Source organism: Typopeltis vanoorti, chromosome 1 (assembly GCF_054136105.1).
Source record: "Typopeltis vanoorti isolate ZY-2024b chromosome 1, IOZ_Tvanoo_1.0, whole genome shotgun sequence".
Taxonomy (NCBI): domain Eukaryota; kingdom Metazoa; phylum Arthropoda; class Arachnida; order Uropygi; family Thelyphonidae; genus Typopeltis; species Typopeltis vanoorti.
Window position 1 is genome coordinate 54,224,622 of NC_143549.1, and position 15,725 is coordinate 54,240,346.

General features: G+C 34.8%; 1 protein-coding gene across 1 annotated transcript in view; it reads left to right on the plus strand.

Annotated features, from left to right (window-relative positions):
- The window catches only part of Git (ARF GTPase-activating protein GIT1), a 707,749-nt gene extending 697,152 nt beyond the window's left edge, over positions 1-10,597 (plus strand). Inside the window, exon 21 of the mRNA XM_090400625.1 lies at positions 10,316-10,597. Within this exon, the coding sequence (XP_090256751.1) occupies positions 10,316-10,510 (195 nt within the window). The 3' untranslated portion in view covers positions 10,511-10,597. The remainder of the gene's footprint in view (positions 1-10,315) is intronic.
- Positions 10,598-15,725: the final 5,128 nt, after the last annotated feature.

A 15,725-nucleotide genomic window follows, 5' to 3' on the forward strand; every position in this document is an offset into this window, starting at 1 on the left:
TTATCAACAATAACATAGTTAATGAGACTTTTCTCATTCCTTGCCTCTTCTCTTCATGTGAATTTGTGTACATTTTTATGTTGGAACATGGTGTTAGTAATAACCAGTCCATGTCCTGAGCAGAAATCCCACAGGTTTTTGCCATTATTATTAACTTTGCTCTTTTCTCCAAATTTTCCAAAAATATTTTTGTATGTCTGACAATCATTTCCTACTCTGCTATTTAGATCCCCAACAAGGACTAACTTTTCCTTTTTCATTGTGTCAGTTACTTTCTCTAAATCCTCAAAAAATTCCTCCACTTCTACCTTAGTAGAACCTTCTGTGGGACCATAGGCATAAATAAATCTCATTGTCCAGTTCCCCATTCTGATATTTGCCCATGTCACTCTACTTGGGACTGCCTGCCATTCAAGAAGATTAGCCTCGTATTTAGTGTTGAATACTATGGCTATTCCTTCTTTTCCTTAATTTTCATTGCCTGAATATAACATTTTGTATTTATTGCTCAGAAAGATCTCACCAATTTTTGTCTTTTTTGTTTCAGTCATTCCTCAGCTAGCTCCATTTCTTTGCCATTCAGACTTCTTATGTTGATAGTACTGATCTTTAACTCTGGTGATGTTGAGTTGTGGTGTGATTTCGGATTTGTTCCAGTAGCTGACTTTTTGCTGTTCACTTGGGTTTCCTGGAAAAAACAACTGGGGCCGTGTTGAACCGGGCGACGCCCCCAGCCAGCATGAAATTTTGTCATGTTGTACGTCATTTTGTATTTCGGTTTAAGCCAATAAGAATATAATATGGTTGGTCAAATCCCAAACTGCCAGGCCATCCTTGTTCATTCAGTATCTAGGTAGATACCCAACAGAGTGCACCATGAGAAGGTGAGGATTGGACATTAGGTCAGAAGCCCTGATCGGTTCTCTGCATTCCTTTAAAGGCTATGTGGAGGTCTCCTCTTAGTTATACAGCTTTGACCCTTAAGCACTCCTATTAAAATTCTCTATTCTCTAATTCAATACCATATCATGCACTTGATCAATTATTTCTGGCGTTGTTAAACTTTTTGGATGTCCTTCATGTAGATCACCTTCAAGGTTGATATGGCCACATTTAAACTTGCAGCCCATTTTTTATTGTTGAAAACGAAGGAGAAGAGTGTCCATAAACTTTTTTAAACTTTGAATGAATTCCTTTTGGCATTAAACCTTCTTTTACAAAGAAGTTTGTAACTGCACAATACTCAAATACTCAATTTTATCCATTTCAAGGGCTACATACAGCACTTCAGGCAGGTATATAAAACAAACTATTTGATAGAATGACTTGCAATTCCACATGGATGGTGGTCTGAAAATTTCTCAGCCTTGACAGTAGATGACAAATGTACCAACTTAGAAAGAAAAGAAAAAAAATCTTGCTGACAGTGCTGCCATTTATGGCCGAGAAATTTTCAGACTACTCTCTCTGTGTGTGTGTGTGTGTGTGTGTGTGTGTGTGTGTGTGTGTGTGTGTGTGTGTGTGTGTGTGTGTGTGTGTGTGTGTGTGTGTGTGTAAACTACTGACATTGGGTATGCAATCTGATATTGTTTACTCCATATGCCCTTTAACTATCTCCCATGCACTAGTAACATTCATCCCTGCAGGTTTTTAAGCCATGACACAGCTTCAAGTATTTTCCTAAGCTTGTAATAATCCCCTGCTTTGAAGTTCGATATATGCCCCCCCCCCCCCCCCCCCACCTCTTCCAAATCAGAGGCAATGTGACCAACTTGTTTATGGATAGCTCTTCTGATTCTGTAACTAGATCCAATACGCTTGTTCCCCCGAGTCCCTCCATTATATGCTACCTCAAATAATTATCTCTCAGTAGGTGTATAAATTCTATTTCCTTTCTTATGCAATGTGATCTTTCTTCCTTCCAATCTATATCTCAATAATTAATGTTCCCCCATAATAATTACACAACCTGCGCTCATTGTCCTAATTTGCTGATGCATTTCTTCTTGATCATCCCTGAAATGCCATGGCCTCAAGCTCACACAGACTGCTTCAGAAGAACAGCCACCCTCCCATTCTGTTCAGAACACTACCCTCCTCTTGTTCTTTTTAGCTGTAATTCATATATCATCAACAGTACTCCTCTCCTGCAGGTTTTTATGCATGGTACAGCTTCAGACTTCCTCCTAAGCTTGTTATAATCACCTTCTTGTTGTCATATACCCCTTTATGACAGAATATTCCCCATGTTTTGCAACCCACCCACCCCAATCGTAGGCAATGCAGCAACTCTGGTTATGGATAGCTCTTCTGATCTTTGACCAGATCCAGTACTCTCATACCAATTTGCTGATTCATGCCTTCCCTATCATCCCTAGAACTCTCTGGCCTATAGCAGTAATAACTATATATTTCATCTTATTGGCCTCAGTCTCGCACCCGACTGCCTCAAGAGAACTGCTAACACCATGTTCCAACATAAAAATGTACACAAATTCACATGAAGAGAAGAGGCAAGGAATGAGAAAAGTCTCATTAACTATGTTATTGTTGATAATGATGTTTTCTCCCTGGTGCAGGACACCAGAGTGTGCAAAGGATTTGAAATCGGAAGTGATCACTATTTAGTCTTGAGCAGGATAAAATTGAATTTCATATCGAAAAGAATAACATGTAAGAAAGTTTTAAAGTGAATAAAAGTTGAGCAATTCTGAGATGTGAACTGTAGACTAAAATACACAAAGATTATTGAAGAAAAAATGAAAGAGTTTGAGAACAGGAACCAAACCTTGAAGAAAATCCTGATTGATTCAGCCAGAGAGGCATGTGGTGAGGTTGTCTGCAAGGATAGAAAAATCAGAACTCCAAGGTAGACATAGGATGTAAAAGAGGCAGTGAAAGAAAAGAAGAAAAGCATATCAAAACTTCCTGGCAAATAAGTCAGCACTTAGAGAATACAGAGACAAATGTCAGAAAGCTAAACACTGTGTAAAACTAGCTAAACAAAAGTCATGGGAGGGCTTTGGCAAGAACACAGAAAATAAATATCAAGAAGGTGGCAAAATATTCTGGAGATTGTTGAAGAAGCTCAGAAATGGAGGAAAGAGTGCTGTAAAAGGAATTAGAGATGACAAAGGTGACATGAAAACGGGGGGAAAAGATATCCTTGAAGTATGGAGTGATTACTTCAAAAAATTGCTAAATGAAACAAGCAGTGATAGCACAGTGGTAAAAAAAACACTCAACAGGCATACAGTCAGGAATACATATCCATACTTGAAGTAGAAAAAGCCATTAAAGGCTTGAAATATGGAAAGGCAGCAGGAGTAGAAGATATTCGTCCAGAAATGCTTAAGTATGGTGGTATAAAAGTCTTACAGTGGCTGCGCTGCATAATTCAGAAGGCCTGGACCAGGAAAAATTCCTGATGATTGGAGTAGAGCTCTCATAGTATCCATATATATAAAAAGGGAAATAAAACTGAATGTGAGAATTACAAAGGTATTTCTCTACTGAGTATTCCTGGTAAGATTTATGCTAGTATACTTAAGAAACGGTTTAGAAGAATTGTGGAAGAAAAGCTTGGTAAAGAACAAGCTGGATTCAGGACAAATAGAGGCTGTCAGGATCATATCTTAACTTTACGACAAATAGTCGAGAAATCTTGGGAATATAAGAAAGATCTGGATTTATGTTTTGTCGATCTGGAAAAGGCATATGACAAGGTGCCAAGAGAGAAGCTATTCAATATGCTTCAGTTATATGGTGTCAATTGGGAATTATATCAAGCAATACTTTATTTTTATTTGAGTTGTAAATCAGCAGTTAGGATTGAAGGAAGTACAGGAAGATGGTTTAATGTTAAATCTGGTATGAGACAAGGATGTGCATTATCCCCTCTGTTATTCATTATCTATGTGGATAACATTATGAGAGAAAGTGGTATTAAACCTGCTAATTACTTCCAAAAAAGTGGTATTAAACTTGTTCTTTCGGGGGACCCTGTAACCCCTAGAGAGCGCATCCCCTAGGTGGCAGATAGGAGAGCCCACCATGTGTGTGTGTGTATGTGTATGGTGGAGTGGTCCGAATATACTGAATAAGAATCGTGGACTAACAGGACCATAAGGGCAATCAGCTTGATTGTAAGGGAAGCGGCACCATGGACCACTAGCTGGATCTGTCCTCTCTCTCTTCTACTTTGAGGAAAATCCACTTACTTTAATCTTTCGTATAAGACCTTATCAGCCAACACTTCTTATTTTATGACTCTTATGCTATTAGAGTACTCGAGGGCCATGGGGTCTTTTCATTTCTGTCCTTACAACTATGCCCTCTCTATAAACCTTACTATAATTCTTCTATAATCTACTCTTACCCCTTCAATATACCCTATTCCTCCTATGGGTTTAAATTTGGAAGAAGGCTAGTTCAGAAGCCTTAAGGTAGCAGCCCTACCACTGAACTATTTCATCGTCAGGCTAGTCCCCTGACATGGAGAACATAATCCTACTTGTAAGCTGACAGAAGAAGATAATCAGATTGAATCTATGTGAAATGACCCTGTAATGGAAAAGGTAAAACAAAAATGGAAACGACAAAATATAATACACATAGCAAACTGGAATGGAAGAAGAATAGCATATAAAGAAATAGAATTAGACCAATTATTAAATGAAAGAAATTTTAAAATAGCAGTAATCACTGAAACAAAAAAGAAATTAAAAGGAACCATGAGAACTGAAAATTTTAATGTGATATACAGTGGAGTCGACAGATACCAAAGAGCACAAGCAGGAGTCATGATTTGGATTCATAACTCCCTTTCAAAACAGTTATTAAAACATTATAAATTATGGAATGAAAGAATAATAGAAACTAGAATAAAAATAGATAGAGGCTAATTAAAAATAATTGCTTTATATGCCGCAGTAGAAGGAAGAGAACAGGATAATATTGATTTTTGTAATCATCTACAATATATATATAATAAAATAAATAAAAATGATTATATAATTTTAGCAGGAGACTTAAATGCAAGAATTGGAAACACGAAAATTAATAATAATATAGGAATACATGGAGAACATACTCTAAACAAGAATGGTAAAAAATTGATTGACTTTGTAGTTTATAATAACCTAAAAATAATGAATTCCTTCTATAAACATAAAGACATACATAAATATACTTGGACAGCAAGCGGATGGGAATCAATAGTAGATTACTTCATTTTAAATGAAAAGACATCAAAATTTTCACTAGATGTTAGAGTTCACAGAGGATATGAAAAAAGCAGTGACCACTTCCTTGTTAAAATAAAATTAAGATTACCACCTAAGTGGCCACAAGTAACAAGAACAGGAAGAAAAATTGAAACATTTGTTTATAAAACTAGACTATTGAATGACACAAATGTACAATGGCTATATGAACAAAGAATTAACCAATATCTAGATAAAATAAAACAAAATGAAGAAATAGAAATAGAATGGTTTAATATAAAAACGATACTAAATGCAGCAGCAAATGAAAACCTAGGAAAGGCCAAAAAATTCAGTAAAAGGAAAAAACTGAAGATCTGGGATGATACAATCAAAGAAATAATCAAAAAGAAAAAAGAAGCCTATCACAAATGGTTAAGCAGTAAAAGATTAGAAGATGAAATAGAATATAAAAGAATAAGAGGCATAGCTAAAAGAGAAGTCAGAAAAAGTCATAGAGAATCATGGAACAAATTTGTTTCTAATTTAGAACATGATTTATATAAAATAAGACCCAATGCATATAAGATTTTGAAACACTTAAATGCAGATACCAAAGAAAACAGAAAATTAAACACTGAATTGAAATTAGAAGAATTTCTAAATTACTACACAGAACTGTGGACAGACAAATATTTTAAAAACGACAACTGGCAAACAATTAATGAAAATGAAAAGGAAATAACTAAAGAAGAATTAGAAATCAGCCTGAAAGAAACAAGAAACAGAAATTCACCTGGAGAAGATAAGCTAGGTAGAAAGACTCTTATTATTTTTAAATAAAATTTACTCAACTGGTATCCCCCCCCCCCCCCAATAGAATGGAAAAAAGCAATTGTGATTCCTATCTTTAAAAAAGATAATAGAGATGACCCTAAAAACTATAGAGGTATCAATATATTAAATTCCTGTTACAAAATATATAGCAGAATCTTAAATAGCAAACCAATGAAATATGCCGAAAACTTTATTTTAGAAGTACAGAATGGATTTAGAAAAGGACGATCATGTATAGACCTGGCCTTTTGCCTAAAATTAATAATAGAGAAAAGAAGATAATACAATTTAGAAACACATATCGCATTTATTGACTTTGAAAAAGCATTTGACAAAGTTAAAAGAAGCATTTTATTTAACATATTAAAAGAAAGACAAATACCAAATAATATCCTAAAAGCTATCACAAGTACATATGAAAATAATCAAATACAAATAAGATTAAATCACAAGCTTATCATATATGAGAGAGATAAACCAAGGGGCCCAAGAGGGAAATACCCCTCTCAGCAACTCTTTTTAATATCTACTTAAATGAAATAATAATAAAATGGAATAAAAATTTACATCAAGGAATTAAACTTTCTCCTACAGTAAACTTAAACGCTCACCTCTTTGCAGAAGACCAAATCATAATTACAAATTCTGAAGATAACTTACAGAAAGCTATTTTAGATCTAAATGAGATATCCAAAGATTATGGTATGATAATATCAACAGAAAAATCAAAAACAATGGCCTTTAAAGAACAAGATCCAGCGAGAACTAAAATAGCAATAGATAACAAGATCTTAGAACAGGTGAATTCATTTAACTGCCTAGGATGTATGATCACATATGAAAATGAAAAAGATATAAACGTAAAAATTGCAAAATATTTAAAAATAACAGGTGTAATTAACTCTATATTTAAACCAAACCTAGTTCAGAAACAAACCAGACTAAAAGTATGCAATACATTAGTCCTACGAGTCTTAATGTATGGAAGTGAAATCTGGACAATAAAACAAAAAGACAAACAAAGATTAACAACAGCAGAAATGAAGTTTATGAGAAAAACTGCAAAATATACCCTATTTGATCACAAAAGAAACGAAAAAATTATGAAACAATTAAACCAAGAACCAGTAATAGAAAAAATTAAAAAATATAAACATAAATGGGTGGAACACGTTCAGAGAATGAAAACAGAAAGATTACCAAAACAAGCCTTAAAGTACATACCATTAGGAAAAAGGAAACCAGGATGTCCTTTTAAACAATTCAACAACTTCTAAGGCCGGAACAGGCCTTGCTAAGCCTAAATCCTTGATATGCATGATGATGATGATTAAACCTGCTATCAAAATTGGAGATGTTAATCAGCTCTTTGCTTTATGCAGACGATGTTATTATACTTCTAAATAAATCTGCTACAAGTCTGCAAGATTGCCTGACTAAATTGAATAACTGTTGTAATAGATGTGGTATGAAGGTCAGCAATAAAAAAAAAAAGACAATGAAAATAGGCAGAATCGTTGAAAATGTCAACTGCGTTGTGAATGGAGAACCTTTGGAACAAGTAAAACATTTCAGCTACTTAGGCATGATTTTTAGTGAAGATGGTAAATTAAATATGGAAATAGAATCAAAACAAAATCAACAAAGCTGGTGTGATAGGAGGTCAATTGAATAAATTCATATGGAATAAGAGAGAAATTAGTCAGAACACTAAATTAGCTGTATACAAGACATTGTTCAAACCAGTTTTAACTTATCAATCTGAGAGCTGGGTCAGAAGTAAAGCACTTAACCAAAGACTAGAGACTGCAGATATGAGAGTCCTGAGAAAGATTAGAGGTGTGAACAGATGGCATCAGTGGCAATGTCATATTAAAAACGAGGATATTAGGAAAGAAATTGGCATTGTCAGCATCCAGGAATGCGTTAGCAGAGCTAATCTCAGGTGGTATGGTCACTTAAACAGAATGGGCAAGAAAAGTTTAGCAAAACAAGTGTTCTCCTGCAGATCAGCAGGAAAACGACCCAGAGGAAGACCAAGATATAGATGGATTGATACGGTACAAAGTGCCTTAGATCAGGGGTCGGCAACCCACGGACCGCATTCAACCCAAACGTGCATTTTCAGCCGCCCATAAAAGGTTGACCATACTTACATGGCACGTGTCCCGTATGTTGAATTATTTAAATAATACATTTTATAATATTATTATTATTATTATTATTATTATTGTTATTATTTTGACACCTCCAGGGAGTCCAAAGACTCATCGAGGGAGAGTGTGCCGACAGCATCGAACGACTGGCCCCCTTCCAACTACTAACCGCGCTCAAACTTACTTAACTGAGCCATTAGTAGCAGAGGCTCTACCAATCGACCAACCTTCGCCGGCAGTTGAATAATAAATTAAAAATAATTTGATACTGATACTTCGTGATATTGCCCTGCAACTTGGCGCGAGTCAACCGTGTGGAGATAACAAATGCGACTTCATCTGAATACAGCCGAGATTTTGGCACACTTTTGCAGTCGCATTCCCTGGTGTGTCTTATAGATTTGTTAAAAATAATTTCAAAAACGGGTTCAAGAAAACGTAAAATTGCAGACGAAGGAAGAAGGTTTAATAATGAATGAAACAGTAAGCACTTCTTTATTGAAAATGGGGGTTAGCCACTTTGTCATAAAAGTGTTGCTGTTATGAAAGAATATAATATCCGACTTCATTACGAGAATGAACATGAAAGCCAATAGAAGGGTTTGAACTTAAAAAAATCATTAACAAATTAGCAGCTTCTTTGATTGCTCAGCAAAACATACTTAAGAAGCAAAGTATTCATAATGATTCGGTTGAGTATAAGGACGTTACCCAACTATCTGATAAAAAAATGTATTATGTCTCTTGCATTTATGGTAGATATTGCAACGTACCTTAATGAACTTAATTTGAACCTGCAGGGCCAAGGTAAATTACTAGCGGAATTGTTTTCTGACATAAAAGCTTTTAAAGGCAAACTATGTTTATTGAAGAAACATATGATGGAAGAAAATCTACATCATTATATATGTTGCAAATCTGCATCTACAGTTGGATGACAAACACAAAAGGAAATTTTTGTTGGTATCATTGAAGACTTACATATGGAATTTTCAACAAGATTTGTGGATTTTCATAAAAATAGCATCGAAATGCGATTATTTTCGAATCCTTTTAATGTCGACATTGATGGCGTACCAAACCAACTACAGATGGCAGTTTTGGAATTACAACCCAATGAAACACTAAAGAACGCATTGTCGTTAGAAAATATCCAAAACTTTTATCAATGCTTACCAAAAAAATTTGAAGGATTAATTAGTATCGCAAAGAAGATGATAGCCGCCTTTCGAAGCACATACATTTGCGAACAAACATTTTCTGCCATGAGTTTTAGAAGAAATAAATTTTCTTTTCGACTGACTGATGAATATTTGCATGCTTCGATTCGAATTTGCATCTCAGGTTATAAAGATGATTTAGATTATCTGGCTAAGGGAAAACAATCACAAAATTCACATTAAGCAGGGAGACACACATATTGTGATGCATAAACTACATTATTTTTTCGTGATAATAATTTTTATTGAGTTTCATTTTCATGCTTGTTTCATATCTTGTATTTTAAATATTTCTGTGTTTTTTTAAGATTGATATAATAAAAATTGATAACTTAAGTATTTTTTTCACTCGCTATTTTCTCTTAATTAAACGCTTGCGGCCCGATTATTAAAAATAAAAGTTGAATGTGGCTTGCGAGCCTGAAAAGGTTGCCAACCCCCCTGCCTTAGATGATAGACATATAAGACCTGATAATGTTGGAGTCTTGACAAGTAACAGACTGATTTGAAGGAAAATTGTAGATAGGAAGTTAGTAATGATGTAAATTTTTCATGTAGTATTACCATATTGAGGGTACATGGCAGGAATTTGATGATGATGATGTTTAGGATGGTAAGGAGATTTTACTAGAAGAGTATCGATTGGATTATATAGAGTGCAAGGAAAAGAATGAATGAAGTAGGTAGTAGATTTTTTAACATGGAGTGTAGTGAGTAAGTAGAATGTTTTGCATTAATGTGCTGTGATGCTAGGAATGTGAACAAGTTTAAGGCTCAGTAAAATAATATGTTGCTCTCTCTCTCTCGGAGTCTCATAATGAGTCTGTTGACTCCATAGAATGTTTTGATGATAATAATAATATGTTTGTTTATTTATTTATTTATTTTTTTGTTGTAGTGTCCAAGAGAAGAAAGTGTATATATTGCATTAAGGCAGTTGACAGGAAGTGCCTTTCGTCTTCAGGGTGAATGCCGAAGCTTACTATGTGAGCATCAACCAGCTATTGATTACCGTTTTGTTACTCAACAAGTTATTCAATGTGCCTATGATATTGCCAAGGCTGCCAAACAGTTAGTTACACTCTTCCAGTGACTGTATAGGACAATATGCATTGGCCATCTTTAAACAGAGCATTTGACCTCTTCATCCAGAAGATTCATCTAATGTTATCATTTTCTAAACTGTTTCTGAAATATTTGTCATATATCTTCCAAGTGCAGCTACTGTGAAGCATGATACTGCTTGTAAATAAGTCTTACAAAATGGTGCAGTTTAAATGGCAGATTACGAAATGGTGCAGTTACCATGTAGTATGTTTTGCTCTTTTTTTCCTTATATGATAAGTTGGTATATACGTTTTACCGGCGGGAAACATTTCACGCATTCTTAGTTATCTATTTGTTGGGCCATGTTTTAAGAAATTTAAGGATTGGCTGCTAGTTAATGCCCTCTGATATATTTCATCTTTTTAATTAAGTCACTTATTTAATACAGTAAGAGGGTTATTAATGAGTCATTTGTAAGAAATTGCTCAAGTTTGTAAAGTTTATACTTCCAAAGGTAGATAATTTTATATATCTGTATATACACACACGGCAAAACTGTAGTGCCAAGTGCTAGGTAGATTTTCTTCATGGTGTATTCAGTTTCATTGACATAACATAAGTTGGAAATATGACTACTTTCTTGATATCTTCCAGGTTGTCTCTTGCCGATAACACCCTGATAATGTCAATATGGATCTGTAGCAAAAAAGCATCTCACAGTACTTTTATGGAAGAAGGTACACTGCCTATACACCTCATGTTCCAGAACATTACACAGATATTCAGTTGGACTTAGATCCATTGAATTTACTGGCATGCAAGGTACTTTGTTTGTTTCACAAACTAATTCTTTATATTGCAGACTTGGTGACAGGGTACATTATCATTCTGGAAGACTATCTGAGAACTGGTACAAGTTGCACCAGTTCCCAGACAAGTACATGGTCTGCTTTGAGTTTCTGGTAAGTTCCACCGATCATATTGTTGGTTAGTATACAGCAGGAAATGATATTCCATACCTTGGTTTGACCTTCACTTACCTAGATGGTGAAAAAAAAATGTACAAGGCCACCAGTTTGCATTACTTGTGCTGTATATGTAACCATCCATCTGCAGTTTAGCAGGAACTGGAGCTCAATGAATCAACATATGCCTTTTCCACTCCTCTGGCTTTAACTAGTATGCTGCTACTGATACCACAGCTTCCTCTGATGATAGTGATGACCTTCAGAATAGATGTTGAAAGTTTATTTTTCACTTGGTTAGAGTATAATGAATTTAGTTTAATCCTTTATCCAAGTGTGAGCAAACAAAGTTTGCGCCTGAAAGTATCTTCAGGACTGGGTTAAGGTGGTACAACACCAGGGCAACTCGTTGCAAAGGTGGAGCAAGATACCAACACTCCTATCTCAGTATCTCCTGTAATGCAAAACACATCTCCTTGCGGATATGTCTAATGTTATGCATTAAGGGAAGGGCCACTACCCAGACTAGTTTCGACTGAGGTCTCTTCAGTGGGAGCCAGGCCCAAATGGAGAAATCAGGCAGAAGCATTAGCAGATCATCTCTACCTATAGGAATTGCCAATTGGTGTGCCACCCTTTTTTAATAATTTACTCTGGATTTAGAGAAAGATGTTGAAAGTTTATTTTTCACTTGGTTAGAGTATAATAAATTTAGTTTAATCCTTTATCCAAGTGTTGAGCAAACAAAGTTTGCGCCTGAAAGTATCTTCAGGACTGGGTTAAGGTGGTACAACACCACCTTAACCCAGTCCTGAAGATACTTTCAGGCGCAAACTTTGTTTGCTCAACACTTGGATAAAGGATTAAACTAAATTTATTATACTTCAGAATAGAGGGGTGTCTTGTGAACCTTTTTCTGTAGAACCTCATATGGGAATGCGACTTGTTATCTGAGATGAGATATTGTTTCTGCTCCATGTTTCATTGCATCATTAGCTGTGGTGGTGTCACCTATTATTTGCCCTTGTAAGGTGTTGCATCCTCTGCTCACCATGAGCATCCACTTCCTGGAGCTGACTTTCTGGCACCATTTTCTGTATACTTTTACTTTTACTTTAACTACTGATGGTTTTGAGCTATTGGCAATGTATACTACATTCAAGATTAAGGTGCCCCTGATGTGCTGTTCTCACAGTGGTGTTCTGCTCAGTTTCAAATTTTGGTGATCTTGTTGCTTTTTATAATGTCTACAACTTAATTATTTAAGAAGAGTTTTGTTAATTTCTTCTTTTTCACAAGGTTATTATCTTGTTGGGAAAGCACATTAGGACATATTCGACTTGTAAACAGAAATGAACAACATATGTTTGCATTACTTTTTCTTTTGAGTATACAGTAATCCCTCAGTTATCTGAATTGAAGCAGGTAATAATTTGCTGATTTTATAATTTAATAGTTGCTTAACTGCAGGTACAGTTACATGGTGCTATACCAGAAGTTGTTTGATGTACTAACCTCTTCAAGAGAGTCATATAGAGAAACTACTGTATTATTATATATGTGCTAAAGAAACCAACTGAAATAATTTACTTATAGTGAGTTTCATTCCATCTGGCCTCCTGTTCTTTCTGCAAAACATCTGTAGATCATGTACACAGAGTTAATAGAATTATATACTTGCCTCCTGGCCTTAGCCATCTAATCTGTAATTCCAGTTGGTTTTCCAGTTTGACTTTCTATAAATAGTTTAATTACATATATACTTAGTTTATTGATTTTTGATCTTAGCTTGAGACACTTTTTCTTTCGTGCTGCACTCAGTTGTCTTTTGTTCTTAATAATTGCACATACTCACTTTAATTTCATATATATATATATATATATATATATATACGTGTGTGTGTGTGTATGCTTTTTTCTTCAAATGCATTAAGCTTCCTACAGTAACTGTAGGTTTTCTTGGAGCTTGCCACACAGTTCCCATCATAGGCTGAAACAATCAGCATTTGCTAATATGGTATCCCACTTCAGAATATTGATTGGAAGCAAACAGTACCAGACAGCATTTCTACCATACCATGGCATCCCCTAAAAAAACAGGGAAGAGCTTATCAGATTCTGTGAAAGTATTCAGGAGTAGCTCCTACACCTATTTACCTTTCTTATTCCACTGTATCTATCTTACAGTCTGATAACTAGCCCATCTACAATCTATTCTTAAGAAGGGTGGCAAATCTTTACTTTCAAACTGCCATCTGATTTCTTTCACCTTGATTCTTTCTAAAGTAATGAAAAGAATCATCCACAGCTAATGCCTATGCTGTCTTGAAGACTCATCTAATAAATGACAGACAGTATGAAAAGGGTTTGCAAATCTCAAGTGGTTGCCCTTGATTATCTCTAAGGCTTTTGACCAAATTTACCACAAAGATCTATGAAGAAAACTTCCATCATTTGATCTACTCTCTAACTTCTGCAATTGGGTAGTCAGCTTTCTAGCCAGATGCTAACTTCAAGTGATGGTGGATGGCTCCTTATCTTCTCTTATACAACTAATGCTGGGGGATCCCATGAGACTCTGTTCTTTTGCCATGCTCTTCTTCTATACATAAATGATCTACTCCAGCTGGCAGCCAGCTGAAGTAGATGAGTTTTGTTTTGTACACAGTTTTGTAGAATCCCACTTGTAATCCTCCTGTCCTATATACAACTCTGTAATATCTTTCAGAATATTTCCAGTCCAATCCACTAACATGATGTCTAATCTCTTATGTTGCAACTCATCCAATTGCTGTTGTACTTTATTATGAAAAGCTTTATTACTTATATAGTTACTTCAATATACAAATTCTATAGTCATAGTTATATTTCCTCTAATAATGATACTTCCATTATACTATCACTTCCAGTACCTAAGAAAAAATCTTGTTGCATGGCATTCATTCAACAGCCAGTTCAGTGACATTGTCATTTCCTTAATTCTTTGCTTAAAACACATGGAGAAGTCCATATAGTCTCACTGCCTGACTGACATCTGCAGTGCCCAATATTCAGAAAACATTCTCTTCATTCACTTTTAATCCTTAAACCTACTCTGTTATTTTAGGAATAAAACCTACTTTACTAGGATGAAACACTAATAAAGTGATCATTAACCCTGCAGAGGTCTCAGCTGATCTGACAGATACAAACAAATTGTTTAATATAAATATTTGTACACATATCCAGTGTATAGCTTGGAGGTCATGACTAGCTGCACATGCACATATTACTAGTGATATTCTACACTGTTTATGCAGTCATTTTTGGTTTAACACATGTTATGTAAAGGTGTGTGATATTTGATAGTAAATTGTATCTGAGAGATACTGCAAACTCCGATGTCAGTATAGTATTGGTTTAGTTTTTTTTTTATTATTATTATTATTTACTGTTGAAAATGGCTGGAAAATATATCAATTGGATAATCCATCAGATGTTGAAGAGATTCAGCGAATATTACTCGAGTCCAATGATGAGAAAGATAGAGTCGAATGCAAAGATGAAAGTGATTTAGAAGATGATGATTATGTGAAAGTTCATTCAGAAGATTCGGATACCGAACAAGATATTTCTAGTGAAGAAAGTAAAGATGAATTAGACATGAATGAAGAATATTTTCTCGGAAAGAATAAAGAATCAAAATGGAAAAATCCAATTAGAAGACAGTTGCAGAATATTTTGTGTCAACTTCCGTTAGTTCAGCCAAACGCAAAAAAAATGCATTTGGCGCTGAACAATTCCAAGTTTCAAGACAGAACTTGAAACTTGGAATTGCTTTATCACAGATGATATTTTAGATCAAATCTTATTATATACAGATGAATCTATTTCATCAATTCTATTCTATTTCAAACCAGTATTCAAGAGAAAGAGATGTTAAACAAATAGACAACACAGAATTTAAAGCATTTTTAAGCCTCTTATATCTAGCTGGTTTACATCGCAACAATCGGCTAAACTTTTATTCTTTATATTTCTTTGTTCAATAATTTCTAGATTGTAACTGAAAATAAATAAACCAACATGTATTATATTTGCAGTGTTTTTTTTTTTTTTAATCTCATTTTAGCACATAGTAGTAATGAATGTATCTCTCAGATACACACGACCTAAGCTTTATTCCAAGCATCCACATATTCCAGACCTCTTTTTCTCTCTCCACATTCTTGATATCATCTCATTCATTATCACTGCCTGCCCTTCTCGACTCTGCATTATGATTTTAAAAAAAAAAAAAAAACAGGAACTCGCTAT